The sequence below is a fragment of the Coturnix japonica genome, chromosome 26 (assembly GCF_054131305.1).
Source record: "Coturnix japonica strain WE chromosome 26, WE-NBRP24, whole genome shotgun sequence".
Classification (NCBI taxonomy): Eukaryota; Metazoa; Chordata; class Aves; order Galliformes; family Phasianidae; genus Coturnix; species Coturnix japonica.
Window position 1 is genome coordinate 3,129,592 of NC_140688.1, and position 20,102 is coordinate 3,149,693.

The following is a 20,102-nucleotide window of genomic DNA, read 5'->3' on the forward strand; positions in this document are numbered from 1 at the left end:
CACTTAAAGCAAAGAAAAACACCCGAACAAACACATATCCAAAAAGTATACATAATGAACGCAAGAACCGCCTGGACTAATCAAGCAGGCCAGCAAGTTCAGTGTTCACTGCTGTTAATTAACATCAGCCAAGCACTTCATTGCTACAGCACATACTCACTGAACAACAGGACTAACAAGGAAAACAAAAGAAAAAGTTCACTTGTCTATAAACACAGACAAATCCAATCTATCAGATAGTTACCCTTGTTGTGCTCCCCTGAAACACTCTGCAAGCGTACTCCATGTTCAACTGCAGGTGGGAGAAACACAGGAGGAGATGCTTTCCTCGAACCTTCAGAACACGGCTGTACAATACAGTACATACGCGTAAGAATTTGTACAAAACAATTTTTTTAAAATAAAATCTAACAAAGGCTTTTGCATTTTAAATAAAAGGGCAAAAAAATCCTCACAATTCATCTAAACTATTCCATAATGTTGATTAAGGCTGGCAAATCACAGAGCCACACAAGAAATTAACACAGGAAATCAAGATGTTGATTGTGAACAAGAAGCTGCAGCTCTGTGTTGATTGAACATTGGCATCAAATTTGCACCTGGCATTCAAATATCAGCCTACATTGCTGGGGCACATGTCCCACAATGTTGAGTGAGTGCATCACTACGTTGCAAAAGCAAGATTTGATTTGCTTAAAGGCCAAAAAGGCAAAGCTGATAGCGATTAAGCTATCTAGAAAGTCTCGTATTTTTAAGAAAGGAGTGGGGAATTAGTTTTTTTCCCAACAACAAAGACTAGAGGGGAAGTAGTTATTCTGTTTCACTACTGTGCTAGAAAATCAACTCAAAAGCCTGCAACCAAAGGGCCGATACAAGAAGCTTAACCTAACTTTGTCCCAGTACTATCTCCACACAGAACCTACACTACAAGTATTTCGTTGACCCTCAGATACAGGACATAGAGCAGCAGCAATATGGGGTAAATAAGCCTCACCAGGGGCAGGGCTCAACGCAAAGGCAAGCTCTCACGTAGTTCTCATCTGGCTCTCCCACAGACCGGGGAGATGCACATATCACAGAAAGTACCTCAGAATCCCAAGGAGAATCAGACTCTTCCTTTTTCTCTGCTCCTACTGTGGGTTGGGCTTCTACAAAAAAAAAGGAGAAATACAGACACTGAGAAATATACTGCACTACACTTTTATACCCCATCAGTCAAATAAAGGATCTGAAAGACGAGCAGTAATTCTACAGCAAAGAACAAACCAAACAGTGAGTCCCACTCAAGGGTAACTTTACATCCAGTCACATCACAGTATTCTCTTCACTCCTCTTCATCTGTTTTCCAGCAGAAGATGCCCAAGCAGGACAGCTGACATGGCTACGTTCACCATGTTTGGACAATGTTCTGTGCAGCATCTGACCAATAGCTACACATGCTCTGAAGAAGTCTACTGCAACAAGCAGTGCTCTGGAGTCAGACAATGGAAATAGTATCTTCTGTTTTCACACCCTGGGGTCTATGCCAAATTACCCAACTCTCTCTGAGCTGGTCATGCTCTCAAGCCCACAAAGGTTTAGCAAAGGAGAGATCTCCTACATTCTACAACTGAACAAGTTGAGGTACTGGAAGAGTCTTCTCTGAGTTTGACTCAGGTCTGCTTTTGGCTGAAGCCCTGAAAAACCACAGCTTTTCAATCAGATAGTAGCATCGGAAAGGGAAACAATATTGTCACACAGAAGATAGATTAGATTAGCTTCTTGTTTTGTTCAGACGGCATCAAGGAGAACACAGCAACAAAATTAATAAAGAAACTTGCATCATACGTAATCATTAGGAATCCAGCACCACCATTTGTGACCGTTAGGTAAGAACGAAAAAAAACAAAAGCTGCAGACCTTCTCTACCACAGCAGGCTAGGGTTCACAGGTAACAGGAAAGTTTATCATCTTTGAGGATAATCATCATTTTACTTTATTTACTGAACATTAATACTTATAGAGGAGCAATCAGGATCATATTTAAACTCACTTCTCGCATAAGCTGTGTCTTCTGAAACTTTACGGACTTGATGTTTATTACTAGAAACAGAATGTTTCACATCCCCCAAAACTGTCGTTTGCAGCTTCCTTCTAGTATCTTCCTTCTCCTGTTCTTCTTTCCATTTAGGTGACTCCTTCTAAAACAGATTGACCAAAACAGCTGAAAAGCACAGAAATCAATATCTACTTCACCACCCATTAACAACTTGGAAAACGGTTTTCTTGGGTAAGACTTAAATGAAGCAAAGTGCAACATGGTTTCTAAAGGCCTACAAGTTTTAGTGGGAATCTGCACAATTAAACTGCAGTGCCTCATGTTGTAAACCTCATCTCTGGCTATGCAAAACCTCTGAGAAGCACTTCCTTGTGTCAATCTAAATGCAGTTTCATTGATATTATTCAGAAAGTCTTCTTTCTGCCTACATATCTCACAATTTCACTAGTTTCCTGCCCTCAATTTCATTCAAAACTTCCTTTTGTTTCTTCATTTCCAGTCATTACCTCATGAATTCTACTAAATGGCTACAACTTCTAATGGATATTATCCATTCCCTCAGTTTTACATAACAGAAAGTGCACAGATTCCAGAAAGAATGAAGTTTCCTGTCTTTCTCCTTCCAAAACTCTCCAATCTCATAATAAAAATATTGAAAATAATGTCTGAGTTTGGCTATGAACAAGATGTTTTCAGTATCAAAATACAATGATTGAATACAGATACGTGATTGAGTATTAACAGGAAAATAGTTTACTGTCGCTTACCTGTATTACCCTTAACAAACTCTTCCAATTGAATCATCCCTGTACACTTACTTTTGTGCTTGAGGGAAATGCTGCCCATAGATTTTCCTCATATCTATTTAGGCCCAGGTTTTCACTTTCTTGTTTTAGTGTTTCATGGAATTTATTATGTACCTCTTTGCACTGCCCTTCTTCCTCTTCCACCAATTCATCTTCCTCAAGGTTGCCTGAATCTGAGACATCTTGTTTCAACAACTCTCCACATTCTCCTCTGCTCAGATTTGCACCTGTTGGTTTTTTTTGTTTGAGGCTTTTCTTCTGTGACTTAGGAATTTCAATTCTAGAACTATCACCACCACCTTAAAGCATGAGAAAGGGAAAGAGGAATATGAATCAAATGGGTTATATAAATAGCAGCAGGCATTTTACCCATTAAAAACACAGGAAAGTAGTCATCTGGGACTGTATGGAAAAGAAGCCAGGTAAGGGCTGGATGGGAGAAGGACACATCAGACACAAAGGCTTAGGAGGGGACTCAGTATGGTCATTTCCATTATCTTACTTATTTTATTCTGACATGACCATCTGTTCTGTTCTTATAACACTACTTTCCTCAATTACTACAGCCAAGTGAAAACAACAACAACAAAAACCGAAATGAAATTACTTAGTAAGTTTACTTTTGTATGTCATTGTATTATGAAGTACTTTCCAAATAACTTACCATTATTTCTGAACTTTTGGGGAACATTCATTAACGATGTCAAGTTTGGCTTCTGTGGCTTCTGCAAATAAAAACACATTTTAAAAGAATTATTTGATCTGTTTTTGTTTGCTTTTTTGTTTTAAAGCAAATCCTTTACTTACATCAAATCTTGAACAGTAAATACAACCAGGCTGTCCCCTTTTGAAAGGACTCAGATACTTGCTAGATCCTTCAACTTTAATTACACAAACATTCCTCTCCTCTTGTGTACAAGTCAGTGACTATTCAAAACTATCTGTAAATGCGTAACAATTCTAAAAAGGTATTTTAATCCATTGGTAAAATACAACTACACTCGCGATTACTTACTTGTAAGTATGCACAACTCAAGTATCAATTAAAGTTCCTGAAGCTTGAAGAATAAATTAGTTAATATAACTCCACTTAGTGAAATATCTGTAAATTTCAAAATAATGCTAGAAATTTGAATCACTTCCCCTAAAATCAATGTAAGAAAATAGAAAAAATTTTAAAGTACACATGCTTACATCTCCAGCATTACAGAGTGTGCTGAACTAACAAACTAAAGTTCCTAATCACTGCAGAATCCCAGTGCAACAGACTAAATACTCCAGACGCCATTGAAAAAACTGGTAATCCTTTGGAACATTCATAAAAACAGCAGGATAAGCACATGGAGCTTATAAAGAGAAAAGTCCAAATATTCAAAAAATGAAGATAGTCATGCAGCGTGAGATTATATACAAGCACGGAATGTCATCCCACAGAAGGAAAAAAGAAAGAAAAAATAATTATTTGAGCAACTCAAGTATCGAACACTTGAGGAACCTAGTGAGGAAGGAAAGAGAACCAGGTGATGAACAATTTCACTAGATTTTGATAAATAAATGTTCTTTTTCATTATCGTGTTCTTTTTCATTAATCATCCTATCATGTAAATTAGGGGAAACAATTGTGAAGTTTGAAAGAGAACAGAACAGGTTATTTATTAACTTATCAATTCCTAGGGTTGGCAAATCTCACTCAATGAACAACTAATACAATGTGGTAGTTTATCTTAATATCTACTCTTTTGCCTCAAACCACAAATCTACTGCATGTTCTGCCAAAGCAACAATTTTTAGGAAAAACTTACAGCAGAAGAAAGGTTGGCAGATGAGAGACTCTTCTTAAGGAGGAAAAAAAAAAAAAAAAAAAAAAAAAAAAAGAATTGGCTGGAAAAAGAGTTTCCTTCTATCTCATAGGAAATTGCCTTCAAATCACTTATTTTACACAACTATTTTCCCATAAAGGCACCATACCTTGGCTGTAAAATCCAGTTCTTCTTCCTCAGAATTATTCCAGGTGCCGTTACTGCCCTCTTTTTCAGAACTTCAAAAACAACGAAAAGTAAGTACTGGTCCTCTCAAATAATTCCTCAAATAAGCATTTGGTATTTTTATAAGACTCACCTTGTTGAGTATCCTTCGAAAAAGTCATCCATTGCTGTTCAAATATAAATCGACATGTTGAGATTAGATTTTGCATACTAAAAATTAACCAATACAGACATTTAACATGAAAACAGCTCATAAGAGTACAGAAGCTGAAGTGGCCAATTCAATAAGAACAGCATGAAGGAAAGTATTTACAAAACAAATGCTTTTTCAAATTATACTGAAAAACAAATCAGACATATCTACAATATCTACCATTTTTTGCTGCCGTACCTTGCTATGGATTATAAATAAAGTATATTTATAAATACAAAGAAAATCAAAAAGCATACTCAGGAGCTATAGGTTATCCCTAGCTAGAAGAATCACCAGCATTTCTCTACAGTGAATCAAAAAATTATATACTTGAGACAAAAGGAGCATTAGCAGGGCATGCTATACTACACCCCCAAGTTTTTATCAGTTCAGTGAAGGTAGTAACTCACACCTAAGACTATAGGATAGGTCAGGTCAAAAGGGATCTCTGGAAGTCTCTCAACCAACTACTTAAAGCCAGCTCAGCTTTGAGGTCAGGAAAAGTTGGTCAGGGTTTTATTCAGTCTAGTCTTGAACACCTCCAAGAGAAGGTTCACAACTTCTCTATTTTGCCATCCTTATCATGGCAACACTTTTCATCTCCAGCTAGAAACCATCTTGCTTCCATTTATACCTCTTGCCATCTTCGCTTCCTGTCAAGTATCACAGGGAAGCATCTGGCTTTGTCTTCTCATCTGCATTGGACGCTGCAGTTAGGGCCCTTCAAAGCTGCCTCTTCTTCAGGCTGAGTAAGTCCACTTTCTCAGCCCTCTCTCACAGGGCAAATACTCCTTCACAAATATGATGGCTCCCTAGAGAATTAGCTTGCTATTGATCCATCGACCTCTCACGTAGAAGGAACTCAAAATTACAGCCAAGGCACAGTCAAGTGAGTGCTAAACAGGGGCTGACAATCGCTTCTCTCAGTCTCCTGGCTTTGCTACTCTTAGCACAGTGCAAGCTGCAGCCCTTAGCTGCCAGAGCACCCTGCTGCCTCATGCTCAGCTTGCCTTCTGACAGGTCTGTGTCCTTTCTCAGCAGAGCTGCTCCCCTGCCGTGCAGTCCCATCATGTTTTGTAGGAAGGGGCTTTTTCACCCCAAATGGGTCTTGGTATTTGCCCCCGATGGATTTCTTAAGATGCCTGCCAGTCTATTGCCCTGGCTCATTGAAGTCCCTCTGAATGCCAGCTCTGTGCTGAAGCATATCCAACAATCGCTCTTACTTCAGATCATTAGCAACCCTGATGAGAGCGCCCTGCAGTAAATCCTTCAGGTCACCGTTCTAATGAAAACTGCAGTCTAGGAACACAATTTTTGAAGCGCTAACACCTCTTAACAACTAAAACATAATAGAAGGACTTTCTGATTCCCAGCACAGAAGGGAAAACAGACATATCTGATCTCCACATAGAAATCATAATTCCTGAAGTTTCTGAACTGTTAAATATTATAACAAAAAGAAGGGTTACTACTAACAACCTACAAATGAGTGTACAAATTTTGCCTTTCCTAAACACAGTATGCGAGAATATTCCCTGATCTGAACACAGCTTTCTGAGATGCAGTACAGTATAAATGTTCAAAGAAATCTCATGGAGAAAAAAGCTAGAGGCTGAAACTTCCCATCTGAGGGCATCTTAAATGGTTCAAATGCTAACAATCTGATTTTTGATGTTTTCCACTACAGAAAACACAGAATATTCTTAAATGCTAATGGAATCCTGCTGTATGTAAAGCTAAATAACTAACTCAGTACTATGACTCTATCTGCTAACTTTCCACGCAGAACAGAAAATTGCTGCTGTGTGGAACAGTTAAACTCTGGACGAACGACTTCAGTTACATCTTCAATGAGTACCACTAGAAGTAAGGAAAACAGCTCATTAAATTACCTACACTTTTGCTTTCAACATATAAATACTGCCAATGATCCTGCTATCCTTTAGAAGGCGAGACAGGAATTTGATGAGATAGCTTTCAGCTAGACCAAAACCACAGCCATGATGCACTGACACAGAAATGAGATCTAGTCTCCAGGGACCCGTTTCCACTTTAACTGAAGCCTATATCACCATTTCTGAGCAAGAGGAGAACAGATTACAAAACAAACAACCCCAAAACCAACACTATCACAAGTGATAAAAGCAAATGCTGAATTCAGTAATAAGGGACTCATGCAAAACATGCAAAGAAACAAAAGCTGCCCCAAATCCACTCTAACTCATAGATCTTAAATCATCAAGATACAGATCTGCAAGATAATAAGCACCTATGATGAATAAGTATTTGTGTATCACAAGACATGTGTGGTATTTAAAATACTGCTGTGCAGAATGAATACCTTCACTCGATTCTCCTGTTCTCAGAGTCTGCTCAGGGGACCGTTGCATTTCTATATCCATTAAGGGAAAGGCATGGAAAGGACAGACAACAATGACATCAGAATAAATGCGGAATCTCACAAGTTTGGAAAATACAAAAAGCACACACACAAAGCTACAGCACTGGGAGAATGCGCTGTGACTATGACATGCATTTGTGTGCATGTGTACATCTGTGTGTCAAAAGAGAAACTGTGGAACACTACCTTGACATCAAATTCTTTCACAATAAATCTGTTACTTTTCTCTGGAGCAGAAGATTGTCCTACTTACATGGATTTTATCACATACACATGCAGTGCTGTGGAAAAACAGCTACTATCAGAAACATACACTTAAGAGAAAGTTTAAAAGAATCATAGGATGGCTTGGGTTGAAAAGAACCTCAAGATGATTTCTCATCCCTTCTGGCTTTTCTCTGTTTCCTTAAGAGGGAATACAGGAAAAGTTTTATCTGACCTCAGGAGATAAAAATCACACAGAAGTGATAATTTACTTTTGTAAAGAGTTTTACAATGCTGAGACAATTCCTCTAATCATAGAAACACTAAGGTTGGAAAAGATTATCAAGTCCAATTGCAAATGACTCAGGGAAACGCTGAACAATACACTAGTATGTGCTGCAGTGGCCAAACATACTGTCACTGCAAACATACTAGAAACAGAAATAGCACAACTACTGTTTTCCTCAAAAATAAATTGTTACTTAAAATCTAAGAGATCGGTCATTCAATATGTTCTGGAAGCCAATCTGTACGTGATTAATAAAAGGGTTCATGTTCTGACATCCAAATAATCATGAGCAAACTTGTTGAAAAATGCTGACCTGTTCAACATTCTTCAGAATCTCCTCTTCTAATTAGAAAGTACAAAAGTAGCAGAAAGGATAAGGTCAAAATTTTAGATAGCAGAAAAATAAAACAGAAGAGCAAAAGACAATAAAAGAATTCCAAAGTGGGTATTTCTCTGGTCTCTCTCTCAACATCCCGGCTTCTCTAAAGGACACTTTTAAGACTCTTACTGTGGCATATTAAAAGGACTCTCATGATTCAGGGTGTGGATGCAATCAGAGACTGCAGAATTAATTCCAATATTGTTTCTACTACGCTACTGAACTTTCTCTCTGCTCCCTCCTACTCCTCATGCTGGTGTCATCTTTAAGAGACTGAGCACAGGGAGAATCACAGAATGGTTTGAGTTGGAACAGACCTTTAATATCATCTAAATCCAACTCCCTGCTATAGGCAGGGACACCTCCCTCTAGACCAGGTTGCTCAAAGCCCCATGCACCTTTGGCTTTGAATGCTTGCAGGGAGGGAGCATTTACAACCTCTCTGGGCAACCTGTTCCAGTGTCTCATCCCCCTCACAGTAAAGAATTTCTTCCTGATATCTAGTCTAAATGTACCCTCTACTTGGAAGAAGAAACCCTCAAATCACATATTTTAAATTAACCCAGGCCTGTTAGTCCTTACAATGGGGTACCAGAGCAACTATCTATGTGCATGGAAGGTAGCAACTGAGTGGATTTGGATAAAAAAAAGTATTTCAATGATCAAACCAACTGTATCGAGCCCCACTGAAAAACAAGCAAACAAAACTTCAAAACCAAGCTACGAAGAAACTTTTTCAACCACTCTCTAGTTCAAAGTAACTGCTCCTAAGTCAAAGGCAACATCACTTGGGTCTAAAATCTATACTTCCATCTGGGATAAGTCCAGGAAGAAAAAATATGCCATGTATTCTTTGATCATATTTCTCAGTCTTTATAATAAAAAAGTAATGACTTGTGTTTGAACAGTCTGCTGCCCATCTGACACATGATTCTCACAAAACCCTTAAAAATAAGGAACAAATAAAACCTCGTACGTTGGGGCTTGAAACGTAAACTGCAAGGCAATCTCATTCATACTAAAATAGCAACTTTCTAAGATTCATTTAGGGCAATTTGAGCTTATAAACGCTGCCTGGATTTTACAAATTCATTGAAGGAATGTATTTCTTTTATTTACAAGGCAATGAGAAAATGTAACAGTTTTTCTGGATCACAAAGTCTTTCTCAGTTTTTTTTTTTTTTTTCTTTTTTAAATAAAAGTAATTGAAAAAAACATTATTTGATTATAAATCAAACCATGTCCAAAAAGATACGGTATATACAAACAATGTACTGTTGTTGCTTATGAAGTTATTTTTCCAAGACAATTTTTGTTACGTCTCCACAACACAAACAAAAGCAATTGTAATTGAAGGTGAGAAATTATGTCTCCCAAAAAAGGAGCTTTATGCAGGTGAAACTATTAAAATTAAAACAAAGTGACAGAAATCCAGTGGTAATCAACAAAAGATGCATCTTCTTGCAATTCATCTGCTGCTTCGCTGCTACAGAAGATAAAACTACTATTTGGGATGAAACTACAGCTTTTGCAATTGGATTTTCTGAACAACAATCTAAATGAGCATCTCTAAGAAAAATTGCACACCCATAAAACAAGGCTACTTTAACCTATTTTGTTTCTTCTCTTCCCTCCTCCCCCTTGCTAAAGGGACAATTTAAATAAATGGGCAACTTGATGTGCTGAAAGTGACAACTGTATGAGCAGATGGATGTAGTGCACACAAATCACAACTGTCCCCACAGCCTGTGGAGATGCAGTGTAAACTAGCAGCAAGCAAACACATTCATAACACTTCTTATTACAGTCCACCTGATGCTTCCACTGAAGTCCACACTGAGCACGGTGAATTTAAAAGATGCAAACCAACCTAAGGAAGGGGCCACCACGATTCTGCCCATTAGCTCTACCACAGTTAAGTATCCTACCTCCTCTGCTCGAAGCAGCTGCACCCAACGTAAAGCCAGCAGCTCTTGCCTGGTGAGGAGTCACTGGCACAGGGATGCCTCCTTTAGCACCTGCAGAAGCTTCCCCTGCGTTCTCATGGTCTGCATATTCTGCCAGTGTTTTACTAAGACTACGGAGAGCAAAAAAGGAAATGCATTTGGGAAAAATAATCCCATAGCTACATAAACACTTAATGGGATAATAAGAGCCTTATACTATCCATCCTAAACATAACCATAGCCAAAACAATTTTCATATTCAGTAAGTGTAACATACTCTACTTTTTGCAAACCGTAACATACTCAAATATAATGGACACATCTATTTTATAGATGCACATCCAGATCTATGAAGTTATTTACTTCTGCTCGGTACCCTTTGCAGTCCAGTTTTTACAAATACAGCCACTCTTATGAATGAACACCCATGGGTAAAATACTTATGTGTAGGAGGAGTTAAACTGCTTAGTAATTTAACAAAAGAAATAACAGCTAGATCTCCTCTGAAACAAAACAGGTGGTTCCTGGTCAGTGGAACTGAAGACAGTAATAACAAGGGTTCTGTTTTGAGAAGAATTTACAAACATTTCAGTTTTTCAAGTTGAACTTCTGCGTCTGTGGGCTACAGACACATTTTAATAGTGTATAGCAGGCAGACATCAGCTTAGAAACAAACACTTGAAATCTTACAGAGAATTTTGAGCAGAAGCCCTTTTCTCAACTTTCAAATTAACACCAGACACATGAACAGTATATGTGAGAAGATGTCAATGAACACATCTTCAAAATAGCACCGTTAAACTTGGTGCTGTTACCAAAAAGGTTCAAACTCAACACTGATAACTAAAACCCTAGCAATAAATTTAAAAGTTTACCTAGCATTTCCATGAAGAATAGCATAGTCCTCAGCTGTCCATCCATTAACGTCTTTATGGAAAATTTCAGCACCATAGCGAAGAAGTATTTCTACCAACTTAAGCTCCCCACCGGCTGCTGCAGTCATAAGTGGGGTTCTACAGCATCCAAAATACAAGACAAACCATACAATTTAGTCAGACATTGTAATTATTTTAATTCCCATTTGCTCAATCTCAAAGAAAATCACTTTATGAACAGAAAAAAAAGCTTCCATATTAACAACACTTGCATACAAACTTGGCATCAATTTGAAAAACTCTCTCTGGCATAACAGCAATGTTGCTGGCACAATAGCAATTTTCCTGCCACAGCGGCGACCAGAAACAATGTTTTCTTGCAGTTCTCAATGCAGAAAACATGCAATAATGCATGCCACCTGCCAAGCTGAGACCTGCTTTCGCCAGTCACTCAACGAGCTCTTTCTCTGTGTCTTTCTACTTCAATGCTCATTCCCATCCCTCCCATCAGTCCAACCTGAAGACAACTAAGGTGACCTGCAGAGTTTAGACCATCTCCTCACCTTTCACACGGATCTCGAGTGTGAACATCAGCTCCTTTTTTAAGAAGGAGCTCTACCATTTCTTTGTGATTTTCAGAGATAGCAAGAGTAAGAGGAGTACATCCGTCCTGAAAGAACAGAAATAATTCAAGTTAAAAATCAAAAGAAACAAACAAAAAATCTACAATAAAAATATCAATGCAACTTTTTGAACTTCTCTATTGAATCTCGAAATGTACCTTATTCTGAGCATTGATACGGGCACTGTGCTCAATTAACATCCCTGCTAGAAATGTGTTAGGAGTTACAGCAGCCAAGTGAAGGGCAGTGTTGCCACCAGCATCTGCCAGGTTCGGATCAGCACCATGCTCTAGCAGGATCACTGCACATCTTTCTTTCTGGCATTGTACTGCCTGGAAACAACACACACACACACACACAAAAAAAAAAAGGTAAAATTTCCAGCAGTCATATTTCACTGTGTCACTACTACTACAACTTCCCATTCCTGGAATATAAAAGCATCTGCCAAGATTAGCTAGCACATGCCAAAGCCACACTGATTACAGCATGCATGCTTCTACACAGACTTACTTAAAGAATCTGGAAAGACATCATTTAATACATAATCAATAATTCCTACTTGCAGCAACATAGTATGTTCTACTTACCTTCATCAGTGGAGATCTGTTATCACTGTCAAAAAGATTTAGCTTACACTTGTTTTCTACTAGAAACGTAACGACATCCTCACGTCCATTTGCACAAGCAAGATGCAGTGGTGTCCTAAAAGTGAAACGTGTAAATTGAAACAGACAGCTAAATAAATATTTTCACTCTGTGGTACATGAACAGGGCAAATTGCATTTCTTTATCCCAATTACCTCCCAAAATAAACAAAATCAAATAAAAACAAGCTTATTCCATTACCAGCGTGCACCAAACCATGTCCCTTAGTACAACATCTACATGTTTCTTGAACACCTCCAGGGACGGTGACTTTACCACCAACCTGGGCAGCCCATTCCAGTGCACAACCACTCTCTGGAGAGGCTTATCCTAGCATCCAACGTGAACCTCCCCTGGTGCAAGCTGAGGCTGTTCCCTCTTGTCCTAACAGCTCCCATCACAGGCAGGCTGATGAGTACCCTCCATAAGACCAGCTTCCTCCAAGGCAGAGAAGATGAGGACGAAATAACAGGCAGAACGTCAAATAACTCATCATGCCTTGTCACAGACATGGAACAACTCGAGGGTGACTGTCCCCACTGAGAAATTCCCAAATAAGTATACAAGATCCTTCACCTCTGAATAGAAGCCTGACAATATTGATCTGAGCACTGTATTTATTATTTATTTAGCACAGTGTACCGCAAAGAGCTCGAATGAGTAATTTAACTGTAACAAACACAACTTTGTGCAGGAGCCCCTCCTCACCCAAAAGCAGCCGTTACCAAGCACTGGGGAATATGACAACCTAAAGGAACCACCATCAGCTTCGCAAGCAAGAAAGCCTTCATGAAGCCAGCAGCCTTATCGCTGCCCTTTCTCACCAGCCCCCAACAGAGCTCCCAGCTCGGAGGAATGCCGAGCAGCCCTACGAGGGATCCAGGCCGGGAGGGCACATCGGAGCGGCCTCTACCGGCCGTCCCAGCCACGCGCGGCCCCCGTTAACAGCAGCCCTCTGTGCCCAGGTCATGCAGCGGGGATCCCGGCCCGGCCCGCCGCCCTTACCGCTGCGCCTTGTCGCGCTCGTCGATGTCGTGCTTCTTCAGTCCTTGCTGCACCAGGGCCAGGTCTCCGGCGGCGGCCCCTCGGTGCAGCTTGGTCAGCTCCTTCCGGCGGATCTCGTACGCACCGGCGGAGCACGCCGAGGCGGCGCTGCCGGGCGGCGGATCCCGTTTTTTCTTCTTTACGAAGCTGAGTATCTTCTTCATGTCGTCTTAAAACTCTGCCGGGCCGAGCCCCGAGCAGGACGCGGAAACACGGCGCACGCTCAGGAAGCCGCGGCCCAACCCACAGGCTGCAGGGCAGCCTCAGGCTCCCAGCCGGAGCCGGGAGCCCCACGTATGCGTTATACGTGCGATATTAAGCGATACTAAGCGATATGAAGCGATAGTAAGCGATATCAAGAGGATACACACCCGCGGAGAGCAGGAGTGTGCGCGTCTGTAGGCTCGGCTGCCTCAGAAAGCGGTTGGCAACGGTGTGTCCTGGGGCCGTTGCCTTTGGAATAGTCACGGGGATAACCGTCTGCAGGGTTATTTCTTGCCCTACTTGTGGGTATTATTTAATAGGGATCTCAAAGCACGCGTTTTTAACCTGTTACTAAACCAGTTGTCAGCTTTCTGTCTTCAGTTTTCCCATCTTCCCCTCCCCCCCTCCACCTTTGTTCATACTGTTTATTAAATCTTTAATATGGGTGATTTTGAATAATATTTTAAATTCATTCCTGTTAAAAACAAATAGTTCCATTTAATTTTTATTTTTCTTCAGAAATTGGTATTTCCTGTCACAGTTCCTCATATTCTCAGTGTGTTCTCTTTGATAATCTGGAGCTTTCTCTAAGAACCATTGAGCAATTGCTATTCCTGTTGCTGTCTGCGTGAGGTGATTCCTCTTCTCTTACCCAGTACTAGATCCACGTAGCACAGTAAGATTTTCAAGTAAGGGCTTAAGTGTGGCTTAAGTGTTGCGTAAGCATTGGCATTTGGGTTAGTCTGCTAAAGACTCACCTTTCCTTTGACATAACAATACGGCTGGATAATTTAGCTCACAATCCTTGCAGCTCTGAGGTACAAAATGGCAGTCTGAAGCTCTCTTTTTGCAGTCTTTATTTTTCCCCTATTAAATCACTGTGTGTATTTTGCTTATTGAAGAGTAACAATGGCAGTAAAGGCTTGTGTGCTGCGTGTTGTCTGGTCATAGAATCTTTTAATCATAGAATGGAATGGCCTGGATTGAAAAGGCCCACAATGACCATCTAGTTTCAACCCCCCTGGATATAGCCACATCCAGCCTGGCCTTGAATGTCTCCAGGGATGGGGCATCCTCAACCCCCTTGGGCAACCTGTTTCAGTGAGTTACCACCCTCTGTGTGAAAAACTTCCTCCTAATATCTAACCTAAACCTCCCCTGCCTTAGTTTCAAACCATTCCCCTTGTCCTATCAGTATCCACAGGTGATTTACTACGCCTGATTTGCAGCTGATGTGTTTACAAGCTGGGAAATCTGGCTGGGCAGATAGCATGTTTCTGCATTGCTTGCTCCAGGGCTTTGAAGAGAACTGGGCAGTTGCAGGTAGAGACTATAGCAGCTCCAGCTCTGTCTAGGTTGGAGAGCTGGAGCTGAGGTGGTGCTTTTGATGTTACACTCTTGCTTCCCTATGCAGCCAATGTGTATGCTTAAATACAGTTTTGCTTGTTCCTGGTCCAGTCTGAAGCTCTCACACTGTATCTCATGCACATGGTCTGTTAATCCTCAGCTGGATTAACAGCTAGTTTCTATTGATAATGCTGAAAGAATTCCTTTTGGCTTACTCTAAATGAAAAAGATGCAGCTATGCTTCCCATTTTAACAATGAAAATTAAGAATAGGTTTCAAGATTGAAAAAAAAAATATATCATTTATTTGCTTTCTTTATGACTCCATTTTCAGTTGACATAAATACATGACTTGCAGATTTTCAAATGGAATATATGGAGTTGCAACTAAAAGTTTGATCATGTCTCTCTACCAGACCTCTACAAGTCTCATTTTACCAGAGAGAAATATCCTCCTTCTTACTTGTGTCACCGCTTCTGGCAGTAAATACATTTGTGAGTGACTGTTTTTCAAGGCTGAAGCACAGGAAGAGTAAAATTTCATCAAAACTGTGATCAAAACCTGGAGTTCTCACTGAGAATGGCAATCACTGCCATTAAAGCAGCCTCATGTGGTTGTTTCACAGAAACAAGATCACATATCCCACTAGTTTTGTGGGTTTTTTGGTCTCTTTTTTACATGCTTTAATAATAAAGACTAAAAATTAAGTTTTGTTATTTTGTATATGCAGTGTTTCTTCCTGAAGTTCACACCTTATTGCCACTCTTGCCAGTATCAGTACAGCACAGGGCCTGCAGTCACCTCCCTACCTCCCCAGACCAAATCCATGAATCATTTGCTTCTCATAGGCCTCAGATGAAAATACTATTTTATAACAACTCTAACCACGTTAAGGACAGTGAGACACTTTAATGCAGTGCTGTGCAGTTTTACAAACTTGGCAAATACCTCTAATGCAAGAGGAATGTCTAACGTGCAGCCTGAGGTCTTCGATACCACAACTAAAGCAGATCTAAACCTGAAAATACTTACACCAGCATGTTAGTGTAAACCCTTACCTTCTCTAGTGTTAACTACGGCTTGCCATAGCATCGTGGCAAGTCTCAAAACCACAAACGTGGGGAAATAACGAATGGCAGGATTTTCAGAGTAGCCTATGGTCAGCACAGCTTGGGAATTCAGCTCTCCTAGGCCCTCCAGGAAAATGTCATCATGCATTTTCCTCACAGAATTACTTAACTAGTCTCAGGAGCTTGCAAAACCCACAGAGGTTTTTAACTAGCTTACTGAAGCAAAGGCTTGAAGGTTGTCCTGAGGGGCTTCATTCGTTTTGCTTTGTTGCTGAGCTGTGGTTTCCAGTCTGTCACTTCCAGCCTTGAGCCTGAAAGAGAGACAGGCCTTGCTGTGGACATTCACAAGAGCACAACTTCTGAAAGAGCAGTCTTTATGGAGGGAAACTGACAACTTCTACTTTCAAAAACTCACGTTACTTCATTGCATTCCCTTCTATTAGAATTCAAAAAATAGCTTTTTGAAAGGAACATGCACACAATTCTCCCAGCATGGAAAAAGCAACTTCTTGATTGGCAGCCCTCCTAATTACAGGTTAGTAAAACAAGGCAACCAACTTTCATATCACTGAATCTACCCTGCTGAAACGATGCTCAGTGTGCTACAGCAACCTGAGCTCATGCCCCCACTGTAACCTTAAGCTGCTCATAGGAGCAGACACGGAATGCAGCAGCCCCATTCCTTCCCAGTCACTGTCATAGCTGAATGCACGCTGAAGCATCCTGAGCTACAGAAATGTCCCAGAGAAGGAATCAGCTCTCCACTCTGGGTTGTTACAGCAAAGACCTGAGCACCACTCTCTGGGAACTACGTGGAAACTTAGGATGGACATGGAGAAACCTCAGAGTCCAGAGCTTTGATGTGAGTATATGGCTTGTGTTGTCGTGTAATTTGGTGCCTGTTTACATTAAACATCCCCAATATGGCTGCAGTCTTTCATGTGGCACAAGCTTAGCAAAAGGGCCAATTCACAGTTGGGCATTGAAGGCAGGAGCTTGGGCTCCTCCTAGAATCAGGGATGGGGAGAATTCAGAAATACCCATTGCTCATCCACTGTTAGGTTCATGTCAGCTTCAGTGCAGAAACCTGCAGGGGGAGCAAAGTGTTTCTGTGTATCCACTAGAAGGCTGTTTCTAACACACTGCTTTGCCCCTCCAGCTTGTGAAAAGCACCCAGGCCTGCTAGCAGCATTATGTACCTTGAACAGCTGGCCTAGAGCTTAAGTATTTCAAGGTCTCATTGTTCAGAAGCATAAGGCAGAGGCAGCAGCAGAGGGAGGTGGGTCCAGAGGTGACAAGCCTAGAAGTAAGCAAGCCAAGAAGTAAGCAAGCCAACAGGGGTCCCTGCACATCCTTCAGAGAAAGTACCTCAGAGTACTGGGGAGATTCAGTCTTCCTCTTGCTCTGCTCCTGCTGCGGGCAGGGCACCTATGAAGAATGGACAAAGTGAGACACATTCAGTCTCTTGCAGTGAGTTTTCCTAAGTCTGTTAAGCCCTGTCATCAAAGCTTTGCCATGCTCTCTGTGGGGAAGTGCAGCTGCAAGCTTTGTTAAAAATTGGTGTTATCTAGCTTTACAACGTGAGTTTTCCAGTTATCATGTTCTGTGTTTTTTTTCAAGATTGTAATAGGGCCCTCTGTCAAAAGAAGCCCAACTCTATGCAGAGAGATGTGCATAATCAGGCAGAGCTTTCTAAAGAACAGCACCTGTTGCAGAACAGCGGGAGAAAAGCAAACGATCACACCTGTCATTGACATATGATCAGCTAATCTCGTTTATTCCTTGGCTGCGTGTACATTTATAATACGGATAATTAGCTCATACATATTGCAAAAGTGGAGCTCATCATTGGTTCCCAATTACATACCATCCCCAAGTATCTTTGCAGGTTCTTGTTATCATCCTGAAAGCTACTCCCTTGCTGAGTTCCCAGAACCATGGCTAGTTTCTCACCATCCCAGGGCATCCTGTTGTTCTCACTGTCCTTGCAGGTGTTATGGCTGCTTGATTAACTGCACCGTGTTTACGACCCTTCTCAGCTAACTAGCTGTAAAAAACACTCTCTACATTTCCCTCGTTTTCTTTTAGGCTGAAAAGGCTCAGTTTACCGACCGACTAACCATATTTAACAAGCAATTCAGTTCATTTGTTCAATTAGTTCTCATGTAGTTTTATCCTGCTCCGTAGCTGCTGCTCTGTGAACTCCTTATCTTGATCCATGGCTGCTGCTCCATAAAATTCTTCTTGTATTACAACAATTTCAAGATACTGCCTATAGAATAACAACACTACTTATATTAATAACATAACTATGATAACTCAATCAAGGCCTTGATTGACAATACTCTAAAAGTGAAAAAAGAGACAAGTCAAATACAACATAACAACATTACTGTTAAACCCACTAAAAAGAACAAATATGTCTGTACTGCAACCTAAGTTTCTGCAACCTGAAAATAAATCTGTGAGGGTCCGTTGTGTTAATCTGTACCTGATTTGGAAAAGTCTTCAATTTTCATATACTCTGATACATTGATTTTTTAATGACCACTAAAATTTGTGCAATAAATGCTTTTAAGATGCTCATAACCATGCTCTACTGACTGAGTTATCCGGGCTAATAATTGATTAATGATCGCGCAATTTAATGGAATAGCATGTCAAATAGAACCAATTTTAGAGGACAAATGTACTAGAGTATCACTAGGGGCATTATTACTTACTGACCCTTGAGAAACAGCAAACCGTGTTGGTGGTGGTTGCGACAGGCGGTGCCAGCAGGGCCTTCCCTGCTTCAAAGTGCACCTTTCCTCTCTCACCCATCACAGATTCTCTCCTGCATTCAGGGTCTGAAGGATTTCTTCCAGTTGTACACCACATCCGCATGGCCAGTGCATGATATAGAGCCCAAGTGGAACACCTGCTTGGAAAACAGAATAAACTATCAAATTTAGTTCTATTAGCGTGCACTTTCCTCTAAAATGATGCATGGTTATATTTTCAGGTCCCAATTAGTTGGATGTAAGCATGCGCAGGGTCACCCTGCCATGGACAGGATGGTGGCTGCTCCTGGGTCACAGCTGAGCCCTGTGCTGTGGGGCTGGGCAGGATGGATCACAGGCCCCATGGTTGCCCTGTGACGCACAGCACTGGGAGGTGGGGGCAACGCTGCCCTCTCAGCCTGTTCTTTTCCATTGGGATGTGTATGTCTGCGTTCGTGTGGCTGTAGCTGGGTGTACCATAGGTACTGGTGTCTCAGTACCTGTGTGGGTCGGTATCTCCCATGTGGAAGAGTGGGGGGGTGTTGATCTGGGGAGATGGAGGGTGTGTGTTGATTTGGTGTAGCTACCTCACGGTTCAAGCTGGGTGCTGTTGTCATTGATTTCATTTTGGGGGTGGGCTGGGGAGCTCAAGGGTTTCTGGTGTTGTAACAGCCTCTGCCTGAGGTCGAGGCAATCTGAGTTAAACTGAATCTCGTAATGCTGTTAAGAGTTGTTGTCCCCAAAATGCAGTTCAATCTAGATCCTGTCCCAGGCACTGAACATGATGAGGACAGCCCCAGGAAGCTGGCACAGAGCTCTGCCCTGCTCCCCATCACAGGGGGCTGCGGGGGGGCAGCTCTGAGCCATGCTGTCAGGTTGGGGGGGCAGGTCCCCCAAATGCTAAAGCACAAAGTCCCAACTCAGCTGCAGTCCAGTGAGCGTGGCTTCTTGGCCTCTGCTTCTTCAGATCCTTCCCTTGCTGCCCTGCCTCTGCCTGTGGGCAGGCAGCAGGAGGCCCTGGGGCTGCACTTGCCTGTTTTGCCATCTGTTCCATGCCCCAGAGCACGGTGCCTGCAGGCCCCGTGCTGGGGCTGAGGGCTTTGGCCACAGAGGGTGAAGGTTCAGGGCTGGGCTGCAGATGGGCTCCGTCCTTTCGCACTGTGCTGGGTGCTCCTTTAGGGCTCAGGACTTGCACTGCTTTCTTGTGGTCTCTGAGCCTCTGTGCACCTAATTTTGCTTCTCCCTCGGTGCCTTTGGTGGTGTCAAGCATGGAGATAATAACTGCTGT

At 41.4% G+C, this 20,102-nt stretch overlaps 1 protein-coding gene across 1 annotated transcript in view; it reads right to left on the reverse strand.

The window, feature by feature from the left end:
- LOC146756632 (uncharacterized) overlaps nt 1–14,019 on the reverse strand; it is a 49,962-nt gene extending 35,943 nt beyond the window's left edge. The window contains 13 exon segments of the mRNA XM_085524243.1: nt 1,006–1,148; nt 2,033–2,180; nt 2,959–3,143; nt 3,509–3,569; nt 4,813–4,882; nt 4,963–4,996; nt 7,364–7,414; nt 10,224–10,372; nt 11,117–11,254; nt 11,680–11,786; nt 11,898–12,071; nt 12,330–12,444; nt 13,393–14,019. Of these exon segments, the coding sequence (XP_085380369.1) occupies nt 1,006–1,148; nt 2,033–2,180; nt 2,959–3,143; nt 3,509–3,569; nt 4,813–4,882; nt 4,963–4,996; nt 7,364–7,414; nt 10,224–10,372; nt 11,117–11,254; nt 11,680–11,786; nt 11,898–12,071; nt 12,330–12,444; nt 13,393–13,595 (1,578 nt within the window). The 5' untranslated portion in view covers nt 13,596–14,019.
- Between the last annotated feature and the right edge of the window lie 6,083 nt (nt 14,020–20,102).